The sequence below is a fragment of the Silurus meridionalis genome, chromosome 14, assembly GCF_014805685.1.
Source record: "Silurus meridionalis isolate SWU-2019-XX chromosome 14, ASM1480568v1, whole genome shotgun sequence".
Lineage (NCBI taxonomy): Eukaryota > Metazoa > Chordata > Actinopteri > Siluriformes > Siluridae > Silurus > Silurus meridionalis.
In genome coordinates, this window is record NC_060897.1 from 1661668 (window position 1) to 1689167 (window position 27500).

The following is a 27500-nucleotide window of genomic DNA, read 5'->3' on the forward strand; positions in this document are numbered from 1 at the left end:
GGAACATGTCACTGCCTTCCATCCAAATGTTTTCTCCACATTTGTAAGGGTTCTTTGGATAATACATTTTTATAGGCACCCTTTCTAGTAGGGTTTTTACAGTTTCCACTAGAGGAACACTAAGATACCCCTGAGAGTATCCAGATTCAGTGGATCATTCATCGAGAACCTCTGGATATTTTCCACCTAATTGTTTCATGGGGCTTGCCACTGGTGATGACGCATCTTTTGAACCTTGTCTTTGAGGTTCATACCTCCCGAGGAGCATCGTTAAGGTGCACAATTCCACCTTAAAGCTGTAGATGGAAGTATTTCCATAATTTGTATCTTGAGGGCATACAAAGAAAGCTATACAGTCCCTTTTCCAGACAGTGTTCATGTATGGTACGGATAGAAGGAAAAAATATGCTATAGATCAAACCTGAGTATGTTGCTAAAGGGAATAATTGAGGTGAAAGAGAAAGAGAGGGAGATGGAGGGAATAGAGGATTATGTATAAATAACAGAGCTTTAGCAGGGTGCGGGGAGCAGATGTGATAGACAGTCTGTGCTTAAGGAGTTCAAACAACAGATGAATGGATTCCAGATTAAGTCAGATTATACAGAGAGAGAGAGAGAGAGAGAGAGAGAGAGAGAGAGAGAGAGAATAATTAAAAATGTTCAATATTCACCCACTCAGGCAAGAAGAACATCTCATGAAAGCTCTGCTGAGCAAAAATGATGTTGATCAGGGTAAATCAGAGGTCCGTGTCAGATTGTACCAAGCGAACTACATCATCTGCAAATATCAGGGATGTTGCCTTGAATCCACCTCACCCCCACAACCTTGTCTGCATCGTAATGTTCTATCCTGGTATGACCAGACTGCGCAATGTAATGACCCAGATACCCATCGTCCTCCAGTATATTTAACCAACAAGTGTTAAAGTATACGAGGTGGAATCAAAACGCTTCGAGACTAGTTTTGTAATACGCCAACAGAAGGCAGCACAAGGCTGAACACACAGTCACAGGGAGCGGCGAACTTTGATTGAGGGTGGGTTGGGTACCCCTGATGAGGTTGAGGTTCCCTCTTGAGTCTGGTTTCTCTCAAGGTTTCTTCCTTATGCATCTCGCTGAGTTTTTCCTTCACCACAGTCTCCACCGGCTTGTTCATCAGGGACAAACTTATGCTTATAAAGAACATAATTTTTATCACCACATTATCTGTGTAAAGCTGCTCTGAGACGATGTTCATTATTAAAAGCGCAATACGAATAAAAATTAACTGAATTAAGTTTCTGAGACTTTAGGCAATCATTTTGTAAATTGGGAATAACTGCAAATACAACCTCTTTAGATTGAGTTTGTGAGTATTCTCATCCCGAAGCATATCTCCTGTAGGAACTCCACATTCCACATTCCCAAAACGTCTAGTTCATGTTTAACTGTCTGTCACTGTTTCCTTTCATCATGCAGCTAATAAAATCCACAAGATTCATCCACATTTTGATTTAAACCCAACTACGTTACTTGGACCTGCTCCAATGTTTGAGTCTCAGTACTGTGGTCATCGTGCCCAAGGTATTTTTTCTTATCCTACCTGTCACATCTGTTCAACAAAGGTAGCCCTCCTTGGAAGATAAGCTCCTTGTGACGTAGCCCTGAGATTCACAACCTTTTTTTGCCATAACAAAGGCTTGATCCTTGAAAGGGGATTACCATGAACTAGGTCTATACATGTTGGGTTTAACCCCACATTCAATGCTGCTTATTGCTCACAATTCCCAGAAAACAAACTCAGTACACTGTAAAGTTAACATGTTAAATGTTGCCTGAACCACCACATTCCCACCTAAATCACTTGCAAACCAGGACCACCCAAAACTCGCAGGTTTTTATCATGGAAAGGAAATAACGCAATATTCCAGGTGAATAATGTTGGAAGCGTGAGGCCTAGTCATTCAGAGTGCATGTTGTTAAAGGAAAGGGTTTTAATGGATTAGAACTCTATCCTGCCACAAAGCTCTCACCAAACAATCAACTACAGGAAATGATAATCCTATCGTGCACACACACACACACACACACATTATAACATACCGTATAATATTAGATATAAAACCACGGTACACTAAAGCACCCCTGTATGGATCCATTCTCAAAGTAATAAAATACAGTAATCCCCCGTTTTACCGCGGTTGGAATCTGGTTTATCGTGAAATTTCATTTGACACATAAATAATTAGTTTAACTTATAGGGAATTGCTTTTATGGAGTTTTATATTGAAATAATAAAATGTATTCATAAAAATATAATTATGAATTATTAAATGAAGTAAAAATGTTAATACAGTACAGTACTGTATACATAAAATAGCATTTCTGTGGTGGCGTCCGTTTTTATTGCGGGTTTCGTTTATCGCCGGCGTTTTTGGAACGTAACCACCGCGATAAACGAGGAATTAGCAGTTACTGTTACTTCAGTATCATTTTACTTAATTGCAGTTATTGGTCCAAAAATCAACTTAAGTAAATTGAACTCACTTATAATTTACTCAGAATAAAATGTAATGAGTTTTTATTTACTGCATAATCATTATAGACTGTATATTAACTTTTTGTAAGAAAATAAGTAGTTCTATGTGAAATCAGACATTAAACACCCCCATATAATCTTGTCAACGGTTGAGAAAGATTCAATATTTGACTTGTTACAGGTTTAATCCCTGTTATTTAAAAGAGGAATTTATCAAGCGCTTTCTTCTCATGTACTTATTTTCTATTTTTTATCGTATAGTCTGTCTTGGATTTGACCAACATGTTTCTGCTTCAAAGCATGAAATAATTCTGTATTCTAAACCAAGAACACAGCTCATGCCTGGAGAAAAATGAAAGTTATTATGAAGGTCATGAACCTTTCTTAGGAATTTAAAAGAGTGGACAGGGTGGTGGGGATCCTTTTAGTGACTTGGTTCTTAAAATCTTTTTATTTTTTTTGTCATTTCCAATATCTCACAAAAGTGAGTGCCCCCCTCACATTTCAGCAACCATTTTAATGTCTTCTCAAGAGACAAAACTAAAGAAATAAAACTTGGATATATTTTAGAGTATCAGTGTGCAGTTTGTGTATCAGTACTGATTTACTGTCCTCTAAAAATAACATACAGACATTATTGTCTAAATAACTGCAACAAAAGTAAGTACACCCTCAGTGATAACAGCTGTACGTGGTGTAAACATGTAAAGTCACATGTTCTATTCATCATGGTCATGTTTTTATCTGCTTGTCAGAACCATATACATTTGTGTATCTTCTATCAGAGCAGTTACAATTTAGTGCTTTGAGTTCAATTCTCTCACACTGACCACTGGATGTTCTACATGCACCTCATGGTAAAGAGTCTCTGAGGATCTGAGAGTTAGAATTGTTGCTCTCCACAAAGATGCTGAGGCTGTAAGAAGATCAGTATCACCCTGAAACTGAGTTACAGTACAGTGTTCAGGTTCATACAGAGGTTTTCAGAGATGGGTTCCACTGTATGCTATTAAAAAAAACTATTTGTAAGGCATTTATTATTATTATTATTATTATGATTATTATTATTATTATTATTATCATTGTTGGTTATTCTTTTATTTTTGTCTAATATTTCCTTTATACTTGTTTCCGTCTTAACAATGACCTTGTTTGCTAGGACGCGATAAAAAAACAGAACAACTCAGACTAGAAGAGTGGAGAGGTGAACCACTCGATTCTGTTTCCTGAACATAACCTACAGAGGTTTTGCGATGCTCTGCTCGTGTGCAGTCAGTAAAAAAAATGAACGAACCGCTCTTTAAAATGACTCGTTCTTCTGAGTCACATTAAAGACATCGTTCATCACTAATGCGGCTGTGACAATAATGGCAGATAATAACAGATGCAATCATGCATCATAAATTACATTTCATTTAACTAAAAAAACAAAAACAGATGCACTGGAGAATCCTGGTGTTTAGGAACGCATGTTTTTCCAACTCTGTGTATGTAGAGTGATTCATGCTGTGAGAAATCCTTACGTAAACTTTACTCTGCCATAAAGTGGACCTTGTGGTCATTGCAGACATGCGTGATTGGTCAGATCCCACTCGTATGAGCTTTTTTGCTTTGTAAAACCGGTCACATCGACATGCCAAGCTTCAGATAGACAGAGATCCAGACCAGCCAAAGTGCACGTTTAAGACACTCATGCTTTTGGCAGCATTGCGGTAACTGAATCAGATTGATGCGACAGCTTTAAACAATGCTGTGCTGCATCGTAGAACATCAGAAAATCAATGGAGACGGGTGTATAGGGCATTCCAACGCTTTGCTTTTAAATGGGCCCCAGTAAATCTCTTCGATGTACCTGAGCATGTTTTGGCATGATGCTGGTGTGTTTCTGAGAGGCTTCTGCCAGAACCCTGCTGGCATCTGCATTAACTCTCTCAGTTCTCTGGATTAGACAGCAGCAGGAGGTCTGCATTAGCCAATTGTTGCTACATTACTGCATTAATGCAGCTCTTATCCTGCTCGTTTTTGCACATTTTGCCTTCTAATAGATTCGTTAAATTTTTGGTCTGCACCATTCAGACAAATAGGCATTACTTTGTAAGAGATATATATCAACTAATAAAAGAACATTACAACGAATTTTTTATATTTATTGCTATTGAAATCCATACCTACTTATGTATGTGGTTGGTGGGTGACTTTACCAAATAATTAGGCTACGTTAATAACTGGAGGCTATTGAAATATATATTCATTAATAAATATAATCATCAAATTACATAAATTATATGTAATAAAAATAATAAATATAATATATAGCGCTCTTCATGCAGCGTGCTGCACGCTGCAGTGGTGTCAGTGATTCGCCTCTAGAGGCCGCTCTCATAATCACAGCAGCCTGGAAGCCGGAAAAACTGTATGGCCTTTTGCTGATAGCTGATAGCTAACGCTAGCCATGCTAGCATCCTAGCATACCTGTAACATTAAAAGTCCCAGTTTCACTTGAACACATCTCAACACGTATTGAGCCATTTATTTGGTCCACTAAGGCCATGTTGTGGTCTATTATTATGGTTGTTCTCTTTCTTTGTGGTCATTTTGTTCGTATCCAGTGGTACAATATTAGATTCTTGTTTGGTGGCCACATAGATGCTCGTTTTTTTTATTATAAACCGAATGACGAGGTATGTTTATGTCGCCGACCCCCACCGGGTCCTTACATTAATCTGTTGATATTCTGCCCTGAGATCCACATTCTCCTGTGCCTGCTTGCCCTCTGCGGTGTATATCCACACTCCGGGCTTAGGACCGAGATTCCCTGTTGGCTTCTGCTTAAAGAGAGCTGAAGATAATTTCTGTTCTGTGTGGAAGGATTAGATATCTAAGCGATTTCCAGGGGCCGCGAGCACTGACAGATGTGCATGCCAGCAATACTGGATATTCATAACACAAGTCAAGAAAAGAAGATTTGATCCTCTGATGTCTTCTGTTTCCTTTCTGTTTCTTTGTAACGCTGAGCAGATGTACTGAACGATTTGAATGCTAGTTTGGATCATGGCCCTGATCTCACATGCCGTCACTTGTAGATGAAATCTGGACAATAAGACGCGAGTAAGTGATATTTGCATATACATTTGGAAATTTAGCTGTGTTTTAATATCAGTGTATGCAACAATAATTAAAATCCTTCTAAGATCTGCCTCAGGCTGAAGGACTCTGAGTTTAAGGTAAACTTGCTGTAGCACTTCAGCAGAGAGGGTTAAGGGCCTTACTCAGGGGCCCAAAGGTTACAGCTTGGTGGTACTGGCTGTTAAGGTTGAAGGACTTTCTGATCATTAACCTCAAGCTGTTACTACCACTACTTGCTATTCCTTGGTCCATTCCTTCATCTGTCTTTTTTCTTTCTTTTTTTTTTTTTTTTACCTTTTCTACTGGTCTGTTTTACCATTGTTCCATCCATCCATCCATCCATCCATCCATCCATCCATCCATCCATCCATCTATCCATTATTTGCTGACTATTAATTGGTCCATGCAGTCCATCTCTTCTTTTTCTTCTTTCCTTTCTTCCTTTTTCTTTCTTTCTTTCTTTCCTTCTTTCTTTCTTTCTTTCTTTCTTTCCTTCTTTCTTTCTTCTTTCTTTCTTTCTTTCTTTCTTTCTTTCTTTCTTTCTTTCTTTCTTTCTTTCTTTCTTTCTTTCTTTCTTTCTTTCTTTCTTTATAAAGCACTTTATTAGTTGGTGTTACATCCAGGTGGAAACTGTAACTCATTGCTTTGTGATGCAGAAGAGCTCAAGTGCTCAAGATCTGAATATCAGATCTGAGATCAGCATTTCATCAGGACTGACCGAGGGCCAAAACAAGAGAAACAACTAATGACTCCCACTGCATGCTTCTGCAAGGCTCATGCACATTAAACCCCACGATGGAGCCAGCTGTGTTGTGAACATGATGTCACTCTTGTTTGTGAGACGTGTAGGATGGAGCAGGACCTTGTGGATGTCCTTTTCTGCTGATCTTCACCATGCAGAAATTTGTAGTGATTCTGTGTTAATTACACACACTGGGTTTCACTATAATCAAGTGTGTTCAGAGTGTCACAGACACAGGAAGCAACGTAAAGTGCAATCAGAAGGCCATGGAGAACTTTAGCATCCCACCTGTTTGGCCTGGAGTCCAGCTTGTTATGAGTTGATGAGTGAGCATGAAATAAATTGGGCATGGAATAAAAGAGGTGTGGAATATAATGGGTATGGATTAGGAACATTTTAGGATAATCATGGTTTAAAATGGGTTTGGATGGTATGGATTAGCCTGGGATTAGGACTATTTCAGATGTGGGATAGGTCTGGAATGCTTTAGGCATGGATTAGGTTGGTATGGTATAAAATAAGTATGGATTATCCTAAAATCGGCATGGATTAGGTAGGCATACTATTAAATGGGTGTGGATTAGGATAATTTCGATATAAATTAGGCATGGATTAGGTAGGCATGGTATAAACTGGGTTTGGATTAGAAGGAACATGGTATAAAATGGGCATGGATTATTATAAGGCTGGCATGTCTAGGCATAGATTAGGGAGGGTGTAGTATAAAATGGGTATGGATTAAGATATATTTGCAATGGTTCAGGTTGGTTGGTTTGGTATATGGGGAATATGGATTAGGATTCCATGGATATTTTAGATGTAGAATAAGGCATTATGCATGGGCATTGTGCACCAGCCCTCGAAAAGATTGGACATCACTGGTTTAGACCCTTGAGCACTAAAACCCAACTGACATCCCAACATCGGGAACTGATCTCAAAACTGCTCTTGTTAATGATGGATAAATCACCAAATCTCCACAGATGCCTCCAAAATCTAGTGGAAAGACTATTATAAAAGCAAATGGGGAATAAATCTGGAATGAGATATTCAACAATTTATTTCTCCAGATAGAAGTAAGACAAAGGTGCCAAGCTGATCCAGATGTTTCCAGATTTACAACATTCTGGGGACATGTAATCGAATCCATAATGGTTTAAAAGACCCCATGAACAATGATGTTTGTAATCACTATATATGAGGTGGCATCTAAAAGTTTCGAGACTCACTCTGTTCACAATTAACTACTTTATTTATCTATGGTTCCACACTATCACCTTCAAAATAATCCCCTTGCACAGCAATACAGTGCTCCCCAGAGTTCCTCAGAAATGTGTCCTGGAAATCTTCTTTTTCTACTGTGTCATGCACCTTCTGTGATTCGTGCTGCATCTTCCCAACGGTGTCAAAACGGCGACCTTTGAGCTCGTCGTCTGCAGGAGCCAAATCTGTCGAGTAGGGTGGGTGCGGAAGTGAGATTACGTCACTTCCAGCGAGAAACTCACATGTGAGCACCAGTTGCATGGCTCCCGATGTACACAGGATTATGTCTTCTGGCACACTGACTTATGGAGGTCGGTGCTCCCTGTGACTGTGTGTGCATCTATTGGCATGTTACAAAATAAGTCTTGAACTTTTTGGTGCCACCTCGTAAGTACATCAGTGGTGGAAGGGGAAGTTGTAGCTCATTGGTTAAACATTGGATTTCTGATGAGTTCCCAGGCCTTAAGCAAGGCCCCCTAACCTTCAGCTGCTCATTGGAATAAATAAGAGATAAGAGCATCTCCCAAATGCTGCAGATGCAGAGAAAGTATCTATTATGTCACTGCTGGATGGATGAATCCCGAGGATAAACTGTTGAACATTTTAAATATTCAGCGTCAAGTTTTTTTCCTGCAGATTTGACCTTTGAGCATTTCTTCTGCTCTGGCAGCCGTAGACTCTGAGCATCAGTTTATCTCTTTGCTAATCAAAACAACGTCTTAAAATGGATGAAGGTTCCTGACTCACAAGCAGCTGGAAGCTGTCGGGTCGACGTGCTCGTACTGTAAGTATGTTTGGGAGACTTTAGAAACCTGGAACACCACACAGTCAAGATTTCGATGAGAATAACACGTGCCTCCTCGGTCTGACTCCGACTCCGACTCCAATTCTGCTCAAGATCCAAGCAGAACATGAGCTCTAAAATGGCCATACAGGAATGACAACCACCGCCAGCCATCCGTGGCACTTAAACACATGTAACTGTACTTCAGGTACTTGCAGCTGAGCATTAAAAAATAATCTTTTTTTGTTTGTTTGTTTGTGTTTTTATTTGACACCAAGAATTCAAGAGGGAATCATGAGCTGAGGAAAAGTCAGAGCTTTTGCAACACCTAAGCAAAACCTAAGCAACCAAATTAAAATAAGAACACAACACAGAATAAGCGCAATCAGGAGATACTTAGCATAATGTGTGTGTGTGTGTGTGTGTGTGTGTGTGTGTGTGTGTGTACACGTTGGTTTCCTGTCTCTTTGTAGATGATCTAAAAATCAGGTTGATCAGGCCCGTGTTTGTCAGGTGTGATTTAGTCAATCGGATAACCTCAGACGCTTGTTGTGAAACTTCCAGGAAGCCCTGAATGCAAATGACTTCTTTTGTTTGTTTTCAATTTGTGTTTAGTCTGTCTGCACTTGTCCTGTTCCTGTTCTCCTGTCCCACAATCATTTTTGTGAATGAGGGGAGTCACAGGAATTGATGTTCTCAACCTGCAAAAATCCTCATTTATATGTAAAGGATTATTTACAGCTCTATTTCAGGTCAGGGCATTAATCACTTTTTAGACAAGCATTAAAATAGTGCAGCATTAATCACACCTATCAGTGGATTATCACCTTAGATCAGGGGTCCACAAACTACGCCTCGCCCCCACATTTGGAACAACCCTCTGAACAATGCCGGAGACATATTTTGAAACTGTAATTTGAAATATATTTTTTTTACTCATATCATATCTGTATTTGATAGTAAAGGTTGCCTTTCGAACTAAAATGTCGCTTAGTTGTTAATAGAGATCGAGGCACCGAAACTTGATTGCTGGGAAACTATCGGCTATCGGCAAAAAACCATACAGATAGTTTTTCCGGCTTGCGGTCGGCTGTCATTACGAGAGCGGCCTCTAGAGGCGATTTACTGACACCATGTGCTGTTTTTTGTACACATGAGACTCCACGTTGCACGGAGATCGCTATGTTATATATATAATTTATAATGTATTTATTATACAATAACATTTATTAATTAATATATTCATATGTATTTTATTTAGCAATTTTTAATGATTTAGTACTGTTTTTATATACATTTTCAGTGTCCATTTCCAAAACTGTTGGTTGATTAATCGGTTATGGTCAGGTACAATCCAACCTAGATTTCGGTATCAGACAAATCCACTATGGGTCGACCTTTAGTTATTAACGGAGCCGAATTATTTGTTAGATCAATCATATTTATATGCATAAGTAAGTAAATGTTTTAATTTCAATAGCAATGAATATGGGAAAAAAATAATGAAATAAATAATGCTCTTTTAATAGACTTATAAGTAAAGCTCATTTGTCTGTACGGTGCAGAACAAAATAATAAACTAATACATAAACATTAGGAGGCAAAATAAATACCTTTAAAATAATAATATAATCTTCACGACAATACTGTTTTCTGTTACACACCGAAAAGGCCCCGTTAAAAAAAGAAAAATGATGGGGCCCTCACAGAAAAAATGTTTTGTGAAAAACAAAAAAACGAAATGAATGGATGCAAATAACATTTCATTTTCTTTTTCTTTTATATACGACTCGTTACATTTACAATACAATCCTGCTGCTCCAAATCACACCCGGAGAGAAAGTAGTGCCAGAAGATTACATTCGTTATTCATGAGGGAGAGAGAAAGTCTGTCTTTACTAATAATAAAGCTGTTGGAGTTGAACTCCTGGTGCTGTTCTTCATTTTATTTCTCATTTTAATGTTTTCTTCTGCAGTTTATCAAACCATTAATTAATGAGAATTAAAAATTCAGACAGGATTTTAAAGTCTATTGCATTTGTTGTAAATCCTAATGAAAGATGGTTTTAATTAAAGTTTTCACATACAGTACATTACAGCACATGCATGAGTTATGGATACACACACACACACACACACACACACACACACTAACACACACACTTTTTAACCATGTTGTGTTAATTTGTGTACGATTTCCAGTCTGAGGCTGGAATGAAAAGCAGATGAGGAGAGAACGATGTAATGAGAGGAAGTGTGTGTGTGTGTGTGTGTGTGTGTGTGTGTGTGTGTGTGTGTGTGTGTGTGTGTGTGTGTGTGTGTGTGTGTGTGTGTGCACGCACAGGATGTGAGAAAATTAGGTGTGAAAGAAAGTTGTCTGAAAAATGTTGCCTTATCCACGAAAAAAAGAAGTAACAGGAACTCATCCAGAACTCAACCAAGAACGCATTTAGAAATTCATCTAGAAACTCAACCAGTAAATATAATCAAGCATTCAACCAAGAGCTCAACCCAGAACTCAAACAGGAACTCCTCCAGGTTCTCATCCAAAAACACACCCAGGAATTCAGGAAGGAACTAATCCAGAACTTAGTCAAGGAAGTCAACCAGGAAGTCATCTGGAAACTCATCTAGGAACTCAACCGGGAACGAATTCAGGATATGATCGAGGAACTCATTCAGAATTTCATCCAGGAACTCATCTAGGAATTTGATATCAGACTGAGGAAATTTGGAGAACTTTTTATAGACATTCTTAAAATATAATGTTTCTTCCTCAAGGGTTCTTCAAGAGTTTACTTGTGTGTGTGTGTGTGTGTGTGTGTGTGTGTGTGTGTGTGTGTGTGTGTGTGTGTGTTTACAGCTCTAAGGGATGAGTGACTTTTAAAGCAAAACAGGACAAAACCACAATCAAAGCAATCACTGAACTACTGACCTTTTAAACTCCTCGTAATTATTACTACAAACCTCTCCATCGTTTTTCTCTTGTCTCTGTCTGGGTATCTCTCATTTAGTATGTCTGTCTGTCTGTCTGTCTGTCTGTCTGTCTGTCTCTCTCTCTCTCTCTCTCTGTCTGTCTGTCTGTCTGTCTGTCTCTCTCTCTCTCTCTCTCTCTCTCTCTCTCTCTCTCTCTGTCAGGTAGGATGACGAATCACCAGTTAGAGAAGCAGGTGGGCGTGGCCAGCCTGGTTGATGATGAAAGGAAGGTGGAGGCTAAAGGAAGTGTTTTACAACAACACTGTGGCTGGTTTACACGCAACCTTCTGCTCACTCTCACCATTATCGGTGTGTGTGTGTGTGTGTGTGTGTGTGTGTGTGTGTGTGTGTGTGTGTGTGTGTGTGTGTGCATGTATCTCTGTATGTATATGCATGCTTGCTTGTATGTGTATTTTACAAATGTATTTATTTATGTGTGTGTGTTTATGCATATGAGAATGTTTTTGCACGTGTGCGTGCGTGCGTGCGTGTGTGTGTGTGTGTGTGTGTGTGTATTCGAGTATGCATACAGTTCATTTGACATTTATTTGTGATAAAACCAGACACTTGTGCATCCTACTGGTGTCATTAAGTACAGTTTAGTGTTTGTCCTGTTAGTGTTACTGTTGCCCAGAGCGGTATTGCTTCCTGACTTGAAATCAGAAATCCGGTTTGTTTCCCAGATCCATAAGTAAGAAAAACTTACAACTGTGATGCTCAAAATTGGGTGTTCATGTAAAAAAAAAAAACAATAAAATGCTCTCATATTGTATATATATATATATATATATATATATATATATATATATATATATATATATATATATGTATATTATTTATTGATTTATTATTCAATTATAAAATAGAAAAATATTAGATATGAACACACCAAAAAATGATGATGTGGAAGATCTTTAGAGCTATAAACACTGTTGAACACTTTTGAGCTCCTGAGCAACTCCTCAATTATCAAAACATCTAAGACTATTGTAGAATTAACACCACGACCAACTCCTCCATGCCCGAGCCTTGGAAATTTTAATGATGGAGAAACAGCTTGTGTAGAATGTTTTTTTTTTTTGAGTATCAGTTAAGAGGTTCTTCAGAGTCCAATGTCCGGAATCATGGTGAAGTGGGAACTGGTACATCTTTAAAGGTCTAAATCTTCAAGAGGTAGTACACAACTGGAGTTTACACACTGCCTCAGGATGGGTAGAGAAAGAGAATCAGTAAAGAGGAAGTATTGTAGCTTCTGTTCAGAGTGGGATGGAGATGATTGGAGGCTGTAAAACATTGTAAATTTAGAGGAAGCAAAATATAATTTCCAACTAAAGGTAAGAACAAATATGGTCTTTTCTCTGCAGTACTTCACAACAGTATTTTCTCTCTTTACACCCACACACACACACACACACACACACACACACACACACACACACACACACACACAGGTGTGATAGGCGGCTCAGTGCTTGGTCTACTCCTGCGCTACATTCCCAATCTGGACTCAGACACGCTGATGCTGGTCTCCTTCCCTGGAGATATCCTCATGAGGATGCTGAAGATGCTCATCCTCCCCCTCATCATCTCCAGCCTCATCTCAGGTGACACACACACACACACACACACTATAACACTACAACAGCCAACCATTCTAATTCATTCACTTTACACTTAATCATTTTGAATATTTATCCATTTATAATTATAATCTTCCTGTTCTTCGTAATCATGATGAAAAAGATCCTGAAGATGAGTGTGTGTTCTGTGATCTGTGATGAAGAAGTGTGTGTGTGATCTGTGATCTGTGATGAAGAAGTGTGTGTGTGATCTGTGATTCAGGTCTGGCAGGTTTGGATGCTCGCTCCAGTGGGAGGATGGGTACCAGGGCCATGGTGTACTACATGTCCACCACCATAATGGCGGCTGTACTTGGCGTCATTCTGGTGCTCGGGATTCACCCTGGAAACCCCAAACTCAGGAGCTCACCGACCAGCGCTGGAGCCCATAACCATGAGGTCAGCAGCCTCGACGCCTTTCTGGACCTGATCCGAAACCTGTTCCCTGAGAACCTGGTGCAGGCCTGCTTTCAACAGGTACAGCCAGCTCTCTCTCTCTCTCTCTCTCTCTCTCTCTCTCTGTCTTTCTCTCTCTCTCTCTCTCTCTGCAGTGTTTCTACTTCAGCGTTTCACAAACAGTTTTCCAACGAGCTGAGATTAGAAATATCTACAATCATTCCCAAAATGTCCAAGAAGAGAAAAATGAATGCTGAAGAAAGACAATTTAATGAAAGGTGGGAAATCAAATATATGTTTGTGCTTCAAGAAGACAAGCCGGTGTGTATTTTGTGTTATGAGGCAGTACATACAGTACACGTCAGCATTTTCATAACAAACATTAATATGTTGAATATAATCTACATTTATATTTATCTAAAATCTACAGCCAAAAATGTTAAATCCTAACCAATTTGTCCCGCAACTTAGACTGTGTTTTAGAAATTTTGCCCACTTATGATTGAGTTTGATACCCCTGCTGTATCGGAATGCTTGTATTTGCATACCGTAACGTGATTGGCTCGAATCTTTTGTGATGTAATAACATTTACATATTTAGTACAATTACAGTAGAAACTGCTGCACTGCCTATTTATACGTCGTTGAATTTAATAACAGGAGAATATAATATTCTGTATGTTCTCGGTGCAGGTCCAGACGGTGGTGAAGAAGGTCTCGGTGGTCGTCAGCAACCAGAGCGAGCCAGTTTCTGTCAACAGGAAGAACTTGGAGTTCAAATGGGGGATGAACGTTCTGGGTAAGAAAAAGGCACTCCTGCGTAAACGCCGCTAATCAGCCTGAAACCTGACTCGCTCTGATTACTGTTTATGATTTCATCATGCTGATGAACGGACCTGCTTTGCTCGGCTTTCCTGATTATTTTCTCAGGATATCGAAGGGGTATTTATACTGTACGTCCTTAAAATAACCAGACTGGGTTACTTTCAGGAAAAACCCATCTGATCTCCAGTCTATGTATTTTAATTGATATAAATGATACAATTGTTCTGATTTGATTCTGTAAATGTTTGTGATTGTGCTGCTTCTTCACACGCTTCTCAACAATGTTTTTGTCTCAGTGTCCTGATTTGAAATAAATGGTCTGTAGCACAATTCAGATGGAAGTTAATCAGAACTACACATTACACTCTAATACAAAATGTATTGTGTTTATGGGTCTATTCAGCATCATATGCTTTATCCCATGGTCACTTCTCAGCATTGAGGAGTTCAAGAGTCTTATTAATGTTTGAGTCAAAATGATGCTTCATTTCCCTTATTTATTTTATATACGGCTCCTTAGAGCGAGAATTCTGCTGATCCAAATCACACACAGAGATAAAGTAGTGCCAGAAGATCACATTTATTTACATGAGAAAGTCAAAGCATCTATGTGGCGTCTCTACTAATAACGAAGCAGTTGGAGTTAAACTCCTGGTGCTGTTTTTATTTCTCATCTGAATGTTTTCGTCTCCAGTTGTGCCTCGAGCTGCTAATCAAAATCCTCGTTTTCACCATATCAGTTCAGTTCAGTTTGTCAGGTTCTTTGTTTGTTCCATGAGCTTCATATCTGAGTGTAGTACCAAATTATTATGATTTTTTTTTTCAAAACATCTCCAGGTTTGATCGGCTTCTTCATCACTTTCGGGATCTGCATAGGCAAAATGGGCGAGAGGGGAAAGATCATGTCCGAGTTCTTCAACATCCTCAACGAGATCATCATGAAGATGGTGTCCATGATCATGTGGTCAGTGACTGTGTGTGTGTCACTGTGTGTGTGTTTGTTTATGTAACAGTGCCAGATGTTTTGTCTGTAAACTGAAGCAGCTGGACAGATAACAGCGCAGCGGCAGAGTTTTAAACACAACTCGCTTGTTTTCTTTCCTGAATCCAATCTTTCCTGGACAGCTGGCTTTAACGAATCTCGCATGTTCTTACCCCAGGTCATGATTTTACCCCTTTTGAAGAAATACTGGGGAATTTGGGGAATTTTTCTTGTGTTTTTCTCGGCCATTCTTTCCACTGTCGCAAGATGACGAGAGTGCACTGAGGGATTATGAGAGTTTTCGATCGCCATGAAACTCATTACGGACTTCTGGCTGCAATCATGTAGCATGCACGCTTTTATAACAAACACAAGAAGAAACGTTTTGGTTTAAAAAAAAAAAAAAAGAAAGCCTGACCTTGAATGTGCAAGTGTCCTCGTAACCTCTCAAAAACAGACGTTTGAAAATGTAGACTTTCATTTCATTTTATAAAAAAAAGGAGGAGAGAAAAGGATTGTATAAAGTATGAAGGTATTCCAGGACGTAACACACACAGCCTCGCTCAGACCTCGCCTCAAACGCAACACCCACCCGACCTGTGCCGAGCCGAGAGCTGGAACGAATAAACAACTGATAATGATAGAGAAACCAAACTCACGGGAACATGAAGCTGTAGCAGGATAAAACACACACAAACACACACAGCTCCAAAATAAGCCCTGAGAACCCCAGGTCTACACTGGGTCTCATTTAATCTGTATACAGTAAACTATACAGCACAGGCCACATACAGAACATGATACACAATAAAAAGACCTTTGACCTCACACTCAGATGCTGATCCCACTGATTTAACGCAGGCCTTCACTGGGAATAATCCCTCGACGTACAAACATAAGATCCCCATGCCATTCAAGTCGTCTGGATTTCAGTTCGTCTCCAGACCATGACCAGACGCCATAATGCACAAAAATGACTTTATTCCGGAGCGAATCCGATCTCGCAGATGATTAAATATTACGGCTGTAACAAGTGTTTACCGTTAACTCGCTTTGATATTCGTTGACTTGTGGGTTGAATATTTTTCTTTTTGTTATTATTTAGGGTGCGGGTCTTTGACCGGGGGTCCGCAGTGGTACTGCAGGGGGACCGCTAATTAATGTTTAATCGCGGAAAAAAATGTGTTAATAAAAATATACATGGGTAAAAACATCAAAGATAGATATTTCATTCAAAAAACATTTTCATTATTAATTAAAGTTCTATTTAAATTTAACCTGAAGTTCATGTACATGTAGAAAAGTCCACCTGATTGTTTGATCATCTATTAACAATTTTATAAACAAACGAATAAATTGTGATTTTAATTGCAAAATATATGTTTGGCATAAATCTTATTGAAAGATTTGAAAATATACAGACAATAATGCATGTACAACAACAACATAGTCCTAACTGTCTTAACATAATAAAACTAGGGTAATATGATTGGTTTCTAATATTTAATTTGAACAGTACTTAAGTATTTGACTTGTATTGAACGTAGGCTCGAATATGCACTCGTCTTCATCACCAAGCTACGTGTTAGTGAAAAGCCAAGAACAGTTGATTAATGAGGTTTTTTTAGGGGTCTTAGGGTTCAACTGTACATTTACTATGGGATGTGAAAGGTCATGTATGGTGCCCCACCCCAACTCATCCCAAATAAAGAGGGATAAATACAATAATAAATACACTACATGCAATGGCGCCCCCATGCCCACCACCAAATACTGCATACTGCATTTTTTGCACCTCTTTGCATAGCACTGCTTTACTCATCGGCTTGTGAGATTTGAATCGACAGTTCACATAAGTAAAGGTGAATTAGGAACACTTCAAATTTTCCAACAATGAAGTCTACTTCCGGGAGAATTGATATATTTATTACACAGTGCCGTATGAGTCGTACGAGAACCAAACCTTAAATATTAATTTTAAGCTAATATTATTATTCATTTTGCATGTACTTAATTAATTCCCTTAATGAAGAGCGAACACTGTAACTATTTAGAAAAACGTGTGCCAAAATTCGTAGAACGCAAAAATTCACTGAGAGTCAATTCCGTAAGCTGTCGATTCAGAGCGCACTAGCCAATGAGAGTTAAGTGATTTAAGACCCGCCCCCATGACAGATTATGTTCCTAAATGGTGAACGAAAACTGGCAGAGAAACATTACGGTTTTCTTATACATTTCTGACGGTTTACGATCACGATGCATATGAACAGGTACTTATTGATATTGATAATAGGTACTTTCAAGAGCGATATCTTTGATATTGATAGCAACATTTTTGCTTATACTTAATGGACAATGGACGCTTCAATAGACTGGACTTCTCATTGATAACATTTAATTTTAAAAAGTATTTTAACAAAATTAACACAAATCCATATTCAAACTGTCCCATAATGTTTCTACATTCCTTTCCTTTGTAGCTTTTTGTGAAGTAACTTGAGGAAATTAACTCTTGAACTTGTTTCAGGTTTTTAAATGTTTTATTCTTTTGTTTTTCTGATTGAATCTCAAAAACTATTTTTTCGAAAGGTCCAGATGACACTGCGATCCCGAAATGTACGTCCAAGTAACAGAACATCAAATGCATGCACAGCAGATAAGGAAATAGTTCCTATTCACATTAAAACAAATTTGAACATCCCAGGCAGACTTGAAATGTTAATATAAGAGTGAATCCTCAGCCAAGGTCAATCCATATAACATCAGGATTAAAAGTATCTCCATTTTATGATCGACCTAATTCTCACTAGCATTCACAAACCACAATTAGCAAAAAGGAAAACCACTGTGTTCATGTTGTATCTTTTTGTTATTTTTTGATAAGTAGCAAGTACTATTCACCAAAAACAATCAGAGAAGTAATCATTAGTATAAACATGAGCATTGAGGCCTCCAGTGGACAGAAAATGGATTGCAACATCATAATGTTACAAGATTTTTCTTCTTCTTCTTTTTCTTTCGGCTTCTCCCATTAGGGGTCGCAACAGCGGATCATCCGTCTCCATATTCTTCTGTCCTCTGCATCAGCCTTTTTCAAACCAACTACCTGCAGGTCTTCCCTCAACACATCCAGAAACCTCCTCCTTGCTCTGCCTCTTTTCCTTCTTCCTGGTGGCTCCATCCTCAGCATTCTCCTACTGATATACCCCATGTCCCTCCTCTGCACATGTCCAACCCATCTCTATCACACCTCCCTCACCTTGTCTCCAAAACGTCCTACATGCGCGGTCCCTCTAATAAACTCATTTCTAATTCTGTCCATCCTCATCACTCCCAATTAACATCTCAACATCTTCAGCTCTGCTGCCTCCAGCTCCACCTCCTGTCTTTTACTCAGTGCTACTGTCTCTAAACCATACAACATCTCAGGTCTCACCACAGTCCTATAAACTTTCCCTTTCACTCTTCTATCACAAATCACTCCTGCTATCACTCTTCTCCACCCACTCCACCCTGCCTGCACTCTTTTCTTCACTTCTCTAACACACTCTCCATTACTCTGCACTGCTGACCCCAGGTACCTGAACTCCTCCACCTTCTCCACCTCTTCTCTCTGCAACTGCACCCCTCCATTGCCCTCCCTCTCATTCACACACATGTACTCTGTCTTACTCTTACTGACTTTCATTCCACTTCTCTCCAGCATGTACTTCCACCTCTCCAGGCTCTTCTCCACCTGCTCCCTACTCTCACCGTAAATCACAATATCATCCACAAACATCATAGTCCACGGAGACTCCTGTCTGACCTCATCCGTCAACCTGTCCATCACCACTGTAAACAGGAAAGGGCTCAGATCTGATCCTTGATGCAGTCCAACCTTCACCTTAACCAGTCTGTCGTTCCTACTGCACACTTCACTGCTGTCACACTGTCCTCATACATGTCCTGCACCACCCTCACATACTTCTCTGACACACCTGACTTCCTCATACAATACCACAACTCCTCTCTCCACCCTGTCGTATGCTTTCTCTAAATCCACAAACACACAATGTTACAAGATTAGCGAAAGAAATTCTGAATCATTGCAGACAGTTTATTTGATTTACCCATGATTCCAATCTTTCGGCTCGTAAATGGTTTTCTTTTCATTTTTCCTATTAAACCAGACTATTATGGGAACACTATTAGTTTGGATCAGTTTTTGCCACTTCAAACAGTGTACCGAAAAAGAGTTGGGGAAAAAAGTTTTGTATGGAATGATGACAGTTTGGATTAAAAATCCTGTGCTTGTTTTAGGTACTCTCCTGTCGGCATCGCCTCTCTGATCTGTGGAAAGATCGCCGCCATCGGTGACCTGGAGGCCATGGCTCAGCAGCTCGGCATGTACATGGTGACGGTGATCGTTGGCCTGATCATCCACGGTGGAATCGTCCTGCCCATGATTTACTTCTCTGTGACTCGGAAAAACCCTTTCATCTTTTACTCTGGGATCTTTCAGGCCTGGATCACGGCGCTTGGAACAGCCAGCAGGTTAGCAGCTCACGTGTTTTTCTGGCTCATCTCATGTTCACTATATAGTGCACTTATTTCAATAGTTGTGTCCAATTAAATAACGGAGAAAATTCAGTATAAGCAGTTGCTCAGATGTTCAGTGGTTACTTTTGATCAGAAGGTCAAAAGGCCACCATGGGAGATGGCTGCTCAGTGGTTAAGACATTGGCCTCTGAATCAGAAAGTCACAAGTTCAAATCCTAGCACCACTAAGCTGCCCCTGATGGGCCCTTGAGCAGGGCCCTAAACTGCCATCTGCTCAGTTATTTAAATGAGATAAAAAAAATCCCTCTGGATGAGGGTGTCTGCCAAATCGTAGCCTCAGAGCCAGCAGGAGGGTCTGTAAGAGCAAGATTTGTCAGAACTAGTTAAGATGTCTACAAGTCTTTTCCTTGTGTTTGTGTCTGACAAGCAACAATTGCAAAGGACAATTCAAAATCGCACAGCAGCATAAATGCACCTGGTATAAAGCTGTTTTGAGACAGTGTCTATTATTAAATGCACCATACAAATAAAACTTATTGAATTACATTAAATCATGACAGTTTTTCTAAAGGATTTTCTCACTCATGTAATACACCAGTGCTAAGGCTTTGGCTTGAACCATTATTTTTCCCTCACATTTTACCCTGTATATTTATAACTAGAGAAAAAAGCAGTTGGATTATTGCACCTTTAACCTTTTTCTAAATCCAGTCAGATTCAATTCTGGTTTATGATGAGGGATTGAGCCTGTCCCCTGTCTGTCACTGGTGTGTTCAATCGTGTATAATGGAGACAAGCGTGGGTGAGCGACATGGGAAATGACGGGTTCTCCGATCTGCTGCTTAGAAATGCTTTTAGTGTCGGATGGGAAATTACACTCAGATCCAGATGTGACGCTCGTCTGCTCTTTCCATCAACCAAGTAGTTTGATGTAGGTTCCAGACACGAGCAGAAATTTAGAACATCTGGCTGAATATACCTGTGAACTCTGGCTATGAACTCTCTCTCTTTCTTCTCTCTCTTCTGTGTTTCTCTTTTGCTTTTTGTCCTCTAAATTCCCTCCAATTTCTTTAACATTTGCATTGTAAATCAGTCCAGAATTTCTCCATGCCTCCATATTCGAGTCTGATTCTGCTTTGGATTGACCCCGAAGGTGTTTATAAATCACAGAGAGTCAGGAAGTCTAGTTTGTCCCTGCAGGTTTCCTTACTCTATATTTCGAGTGACTTTACTGTACCTCTCTGTTTGTACAGATCATATTTTCCTGTTAAATCAGACCTGTTCTCACCAAGAACTACATATTTGTTTTCAAATATCAAATCAATTTTAATTCTCTCACCCCTCTCACATCTTCCTCTTATCTCCCTTACAACTCCCTCTTATCTCCCTCACAACTCCCTCACAACTCCCTCTCATCTTCCTCACATCTCCTCACATCTCCTCACAACTCCCTTACAACTCCCTTACATCTCCCTCTCATCTCCTCTTATCTCCCTCACAACTTCCTTACGTCTTTCTCACATCTTCCTCTCATCTCCCTCACAACTCCCTCACATCTCTCTCACAACTCCTTACAACTCCCTCACATCTCCCTCTTATCTCCCTCACAACTTCCTTACGTCTTTCTCACATCTTCCTCTCATCTCCCTCACAACTCCCTCACATCTCCTCTCATCTCTCTCACAACTTCCTTATGTCTTTCTCACATCTTCCTCTCATCTCCTCACATCTCCTCACAACTCCCTCACATCTTCCTCTCATCTCCCTCACAACTCCCTCTCATCTCCCTCACATCTCCCTCATAACTCAGTCACATCTCCTCTCATCTCTCACAACTTCCTTACGTCTCCTCACAACTCCCTCCCATCTCCCTCTCATCTTTCTCACATCTCCTCACAACTCCCTCACACCTCCCTCTAATCTCCCTCACATCTCCTTTACAACTCTCCACATCTCCTCACATCTTCCTCACATCTCCTCACAACTCCCTCACATCTCCCCTCATCTTTCTCACATCTCCTCACAACTCCCTCACACCTCCCTCTAATCTCCCTCACATCTCCTTACAACTCCCCACATCTCCTCACATCTCCTCACAACTCTCACATCTCCTCACAACTCCCTCACATCTCCCTCTCATTTCCTCACATCTCCTCACATCTCCTCACATCTCCTCACAACTCTCACATCTTCCTCACAACTCCCCACATCTCCTCACACCTCTCTAACAGCTTCCTCACAACGTCCTTACATCTTTCTCACATCTCCTCTCTTCTCCTCTCAACTGCCCACTTCTTCCTCACAACTCCCTCACAACTCACTCTTATTTCCCTCTTATCTCCCTCACACCTCCCTCTTATCTCTCTCTCATCTTTCTCATATCTCTCTCACCTGTCTTACACCTCCTTCTTATTTCCCTCACAACTCTTTCACCTCTTTTTACCTCTCTTGCACCTCTTTCTTACACCTCTCTCACCTCTGTCACATCCTTTTCTCACCCCTCCTGGACATCTCTCTCACTACACTTGCACCTTTCTGTCACATCTCTCACCTCTCTCTTATCTTTCTCACACATTTCTCACCTTTCTTACTCACCTTTCTTTCTCACCTTTCTCTTATCTCTCTCTCTCCTCACCTCTCTTTCTCACCATCTTTTACCTCTCTTTTACAAATCTCACCTATTTCTTTCTTTCTCCTCTCACTCTCTCTTTCTCACCATCTTTTACCTCTCTTTTACAATTCTCACCTATTTCTATCTCCTCTCTCTCTCTCTCTCTCTCTCTCTCTCTCTCTCTCTCTCTCTCTCACTCTCTCTCACCTCTTTCTCACCTCTCTTTTAAATGTATCAACTCTTTCTCACTTCTCCCTACATTTCTCCCCTATCTCTCTCACATTTTTCCCACCTCTCTCTCACCTTTCTCACCTCTTTCTCACCTCTCTCTTTTCTCATCTTTCTCACCCTCTGAATTTTCTGTCGCAGTGCTGGAACGTTACCCGTTACCTTCCGCTGTCTGGAGGAGAACCTGAAGATTGATAAGCGAGTCACCCGGTTTGTGTTACCCATCGGTGCCACCATCAACATGGATGGCACTGCACTGTACGAGGCTGTGGCAGCGATTTTCATTGCCCAGATGAACGGCATTGAGCTGGATGGAGGGCAGATCGCCACCGTGAGGTCAATATCGGCATGACGTAAATCAAATCTGTCGGTTTTTAATATAAGGTCAATAAAGAGAGTGTGTGGAATTTGTGTAGTGCTTTGTTGTGGCCACTAGAGGTCATTTATCATTCATAAAGTTTTTTTACCTTTTGTGTGTTGAGTGCCAACTGTGTACAATTCCATTTTAATTTCCTTTTTTTAAAGTTTTTTGGAGAAAGTGGAAAAAAGAGTATCTTGAGATGCAGACAATTAAATATAAATGGATACCATGTATGATGCAGCGTTCTTTAAAGAAATTGAACTGAACTTAGTGACAAATGTAGTGTGGTATAAGAGAAATAAAGAAGAAGCTTCATAAAACCATCCCATCATTAATGATGTACCTATTACAAAACAAAATGTGTTGCTTGTATTTTATGTAGACACCTGTACTGTGTCTCTGTTTGCTCTCTGCTTCTACCTCATGTTTTCCTGCTTCTTGTCGCATAATGATGACATTACGGTGCTGCAGTATGACGGCCACGCTGGCAAGTGTTGGAGCTGCCAGTATTCCCAGTGCTGGTCTGGTCACCATGCTGCTCATCCTCACTGCTGTGGGGCTTCCTACACAGGACATCAGCCTGCTGGTCGCCGTCGACTGGTTGCTGTGAGTTTGTGTGTGTGGGTGTGTACGAGGTGGTAAAAAAAAAGTTTCGAGACTAGTGTGCCACAGATCCGATCACTTTCACAGAATGTCCTCTCTCAGATGCCTTAAAACCTGGCAGGAGACCTCACTATTGAACAAATCCTCAATGCACAATGGTGCAAATTTTGAAAAATATGATGAGTATGCACTCGGTCGAGCTGCCTCTTTTCAGTCGTGGAGATGATGGGCTCTGTGAAGACTGTTTCTAAATGTCAGGTGACCGTGTGTGCAGCCTTGTGCTGCCATCTGTTGGCGTGCTACAAAACTAATGGCGAAACTTTTTAATGTGTGTAAATGTGTGTGTATTTCTGTATTTCTATGCATGTGTTTGTATGTTTGTCTATATATATACCGTATATTTAAAGTGTGTGTGTGTTTGTGTGTTTGTGTGTGTGTGTGTGTGTGTGTGTGTGTGTGTGTTTTGTTTCAGTGACAGAATGAGAACCTCCATCAACGTGGTGGGTGATTCCTTCGGTGCAGGCATTGTTGACTTCCTGTCCAGGGCGGAGCTTTCTCAGATTGACACAGACATTTCCCAAGCATGCGAGGAGTTTGTCCCCCCTCCCCCCCTGCTGGCTGATATAGACCTGATCGACCCTCTGTGCCCACCAGAACTCCCCTCGCTTCCCACGCCCCCCCAAACTCAACCACCACCAGCACCAGCACTCGAATCCCCAACCCCAACACTACCAGCGTCCTTCATCCCTGAACCACTCGCGCTCTCACTCCACTCGTTCAGCTCGCTCTCCTTCCCCTCGCTCTGTCAATTCCCCCTCCCCCCTGTCGGTGTGTTCACACTCTCCTCATCCTCACCGCACACACTCGCCCCGCCTCCTAAACCGACGCTCCGACCATGCCTACACTGCCCTGCCCTCGCATGACCACCAGGTGAGAGTGTCCTATACCGCATTTTGCTTTTATTTATCAATAGCTGACGCTTTTTACATTCCACGGAACTAACTTGCTTCCCAGGTACACAATGACCTCAGATTTAGCTAAAAATGGATAAATAAGAAATATTATTCATTCAATAAATATAATAAAGAAATAGTTAACCGATTGGTGTGGGATTTAAACACTGCAGGAGCGTCCTTGTTGCTCGAAAATCTTAATAAGCTAGCTTGTACTTGGCGCGGTTTCCGGATTGCCTAGCAACAGACCGATGAATACAATTCGATTCAGTTTCAATTAGTTTTTTTATTTATCAAGCGCTTTTAACATTGGACATTGTCTTAAAGCATCTTTACAGAGACAAAGCAGTTATAAAGTTGTATAAAAGAATGTATAAGTTCAGCGCCTATACGTTTGTTCCTAATGAGTGAGCCAGTGGTGAAGGAAAAACTCCCTGAGATGATACTAGAAAAAAAAACCTTGAGAGGAACCAGACCCAAAAAGGAACCTCATCACCGAATGTCCATTCATTACAGGTCCATAATTGTTGAGGTGTTCAGTGACGGACGCTTAAAAAACTGTTCATGTAATCTGAGGTCCTGAGCACATTGTAGCAGACTGTTCACACTGGTCACTCTTACCTCAGGAGAACGTTTAACTCGTCAGAGAGAGTGAAAGCACTTGTTTACGCACTTAAACAAAAAATGAGCATAAATAACGAAGTAAATGTGTTCACTACCCTGCCCACTTCTGTACCGTCCTCAGGCGTCCACGCTGCCGCGAGATTACAAGGACCGGCAGCGAGAGCGAGAGAGGGGCAGCGAGAAGCAGCGTAGGCGAGAGAAAGGCCGCGAGAGCGAAACGGAGGACGACGAAGAGCGAGAGAGGATGATGATGATGATGATGGACGAGGGCAGTGTGGGAGAAGAAAGCGATGACACCGCCTACGACCGGAGTCACACCATCCCGCCGTGCGAGCTTCCCTGAGGCCGTCGCTCCGTCACATCTATCACTTTTCTTCATCAATTCCCTCCGCCAATTTACTCCGCCACTCCCCTCCCTTACATCACTTTACCACATCGCTCCATCACGTCCCTCTGTCACGTCCCTCTGTCATGTACCTCCATCAGTTTCCTCCGTCACGTCCCTCTGACATGTCCCTCCATCATGTCTTTCCGTCAGCCTCATTTTATCGCATTTTTACTTCAGTTCTGCATGCTTTTTGGCACCTGCTCACCGCGTTTACTGTATAAACTCATTTACACAGGAAATGATGTCAGCTAATTAGAAAAACAAAACAAGAATCACCATTCAATTAGAACAGAAGTAATGGCACCCTATAAAAGGAAAGTAGGAGGAGTTTGTGTGTCAGTGATGCACTGCACTGGTTGAGCTGCGTTATTGCACAGACGACACTTTTCAAACATTTAGTTGCCATTCATTTGTTTTTCAAGCTCTCAGTGATCTTGGGTGTAATTGTGGGCGTGGCTAAATGTAAAGGTGTGTCAATTCTGGGTGTTTTATTTCTGATTGATCTAATAGTCTCATACAAGTACGAAGAATATTCGTGAACATCTGGTGAAAATGAATAAAAAATATTTACACACACACATTAAGGGAGTGATAATGAAGAACAAAGAGCAGACTTGCAGTGTGTGTTACAGGATAGAAAACATAAATATGAGATTATTTAGTGTTTTTTTTTTTTATAGCTTAGGGGTTTTTTTACATAGAAAATAACTGAATATATAACCTAATAAACGTTGGTGTATAAAATGCTGTAACCCTGCGAGACTGATGCACTTTTATCCATGCGGCTTTTCCTAAGAAACTGAAGTTTATAGTTTTATATTGTGGGTGCAAATTTTTATTCAAACGACTTATGAGTGCAAAGCTGATAATTACATTTTTAGATTTTATTGCCTGTTTAAAACCTGATGAGCTCACAATTCACCTTTTCTTTCTTTCTTTCTTTCTTTCTTTCTTTCTTTCTTTCGTTCTTTCGTTCTTTCTTTTAGTTAATTTATTGTTTGATTTTTTTTTACTTATTTTCATATAATTTTATTTGTTGATTTGTTCTGTTGATTATTGATTGATTGATTATCGGTGTAGAATATTAGACAGCATTGTGAGGTCTCTGCTCATATGTATTGGTGTGTGTTTACTTTGGTTGGTGTATTATGGTGTTTCTTCGTGGCATTGTAGCCCCGCCTCCAGCCCCACCCCCGGTTCCAGTGTAAATTATAAAACAATAAAATTTCAGCGTTTCCTCTCCATCATCAATTTACTGTCTGGTTTTCTCCTTCTTATCTCCTGCATAAGTGTTTGGATCTTTCACTCTTTAATACTAACCCCTGGGTGAAGGAAGGGCAGATCACACTTAATCTGCTTTAGGATAGAGAGATATATGAATGAAGGAGGGGTGAGGGGGGAGAGGGAAGGAGAGAGAGGGAGAAGATGACGGAGAGAAGGAAAAGTCAGAGGGATAGATAGAGTGAGGGGGTGAAGAGGAAGAAAAAGGGATAGGGTGGGAGAAGAAAGGAAATATATATATATATATATATATATATATATATATATATATATATATATATATAGAGAGAGAGAGAGAGAGAGAGAGAGAGACTTTAAATATTTTCTCAAGTGCAGTCTCCACAACTATTAAACGCTATGATGAAACAGGCTATCATCAGTATTGTAGCCAGAAAAGAAAGACCAAGAGCTACCTCTGCTGCAGAGGATATGTTTATACAAATTTATATAAATTCTTCTCAGGGTTCAAGTGGCAGACATATTTCTACATCCACTGTTCAGAGGAGACTGTGTGAGTCAGGCCTTAAAGGTTAAATTGTGGCAAAGAACAAAAAGCAGAAGACTTGCTTGGGCTGAGAAACACAAGGCATTGACATTAGATCAGTGGAAAACCGTCTTTGGTCCAAAAGTTGAGATTTTTTGTTCTAACCGCCGTTTCCAGAGGGTGAACGGACGGTT

The 27500-nt window shown here is 40.3% G+C and overlaps 1 protein-coding gene across 1 annotated transcript in view; it reads left to right on the plus strand.

Annotated features, from left to right (window-relative positions):
• Positions 1-26779, plus strand: part of slc1a9 (solute carrier family 1 member 9) — a 28911-nt gene extending 2132 nt beyond the window's left edge. The window contains 11 exon segments of the mRNA XM_046866365.1: positions 11572-11718; positions 12861-13013; positions 13252-13505; positions 14118-14223; positions 15087-15213; positions 19534-19767; positions 22754-22948; positions 23445-23579; positions 24049-24234; positions 24236-24506; positions 25275-26779. Of these exon segments, the coding sequence (XP_046722321.1) occupies positions 11577-11718; positions 12861-13013; positions 13252-13505; positions 14118-14223; positions 15087-15213; positions 19534-19767; positions 22754-22948; positions 23445-23579; positions 24049-24234; positions 24236-24506; positions 25275-25496 (2025 nt within the window). The 5' untranslated portion in view covers positions 11572-11576 and the 3' untranslated portion in view covers positions 25497-26779.
• Positions 26780-27500: the final 721 nt, after the last annotated feature.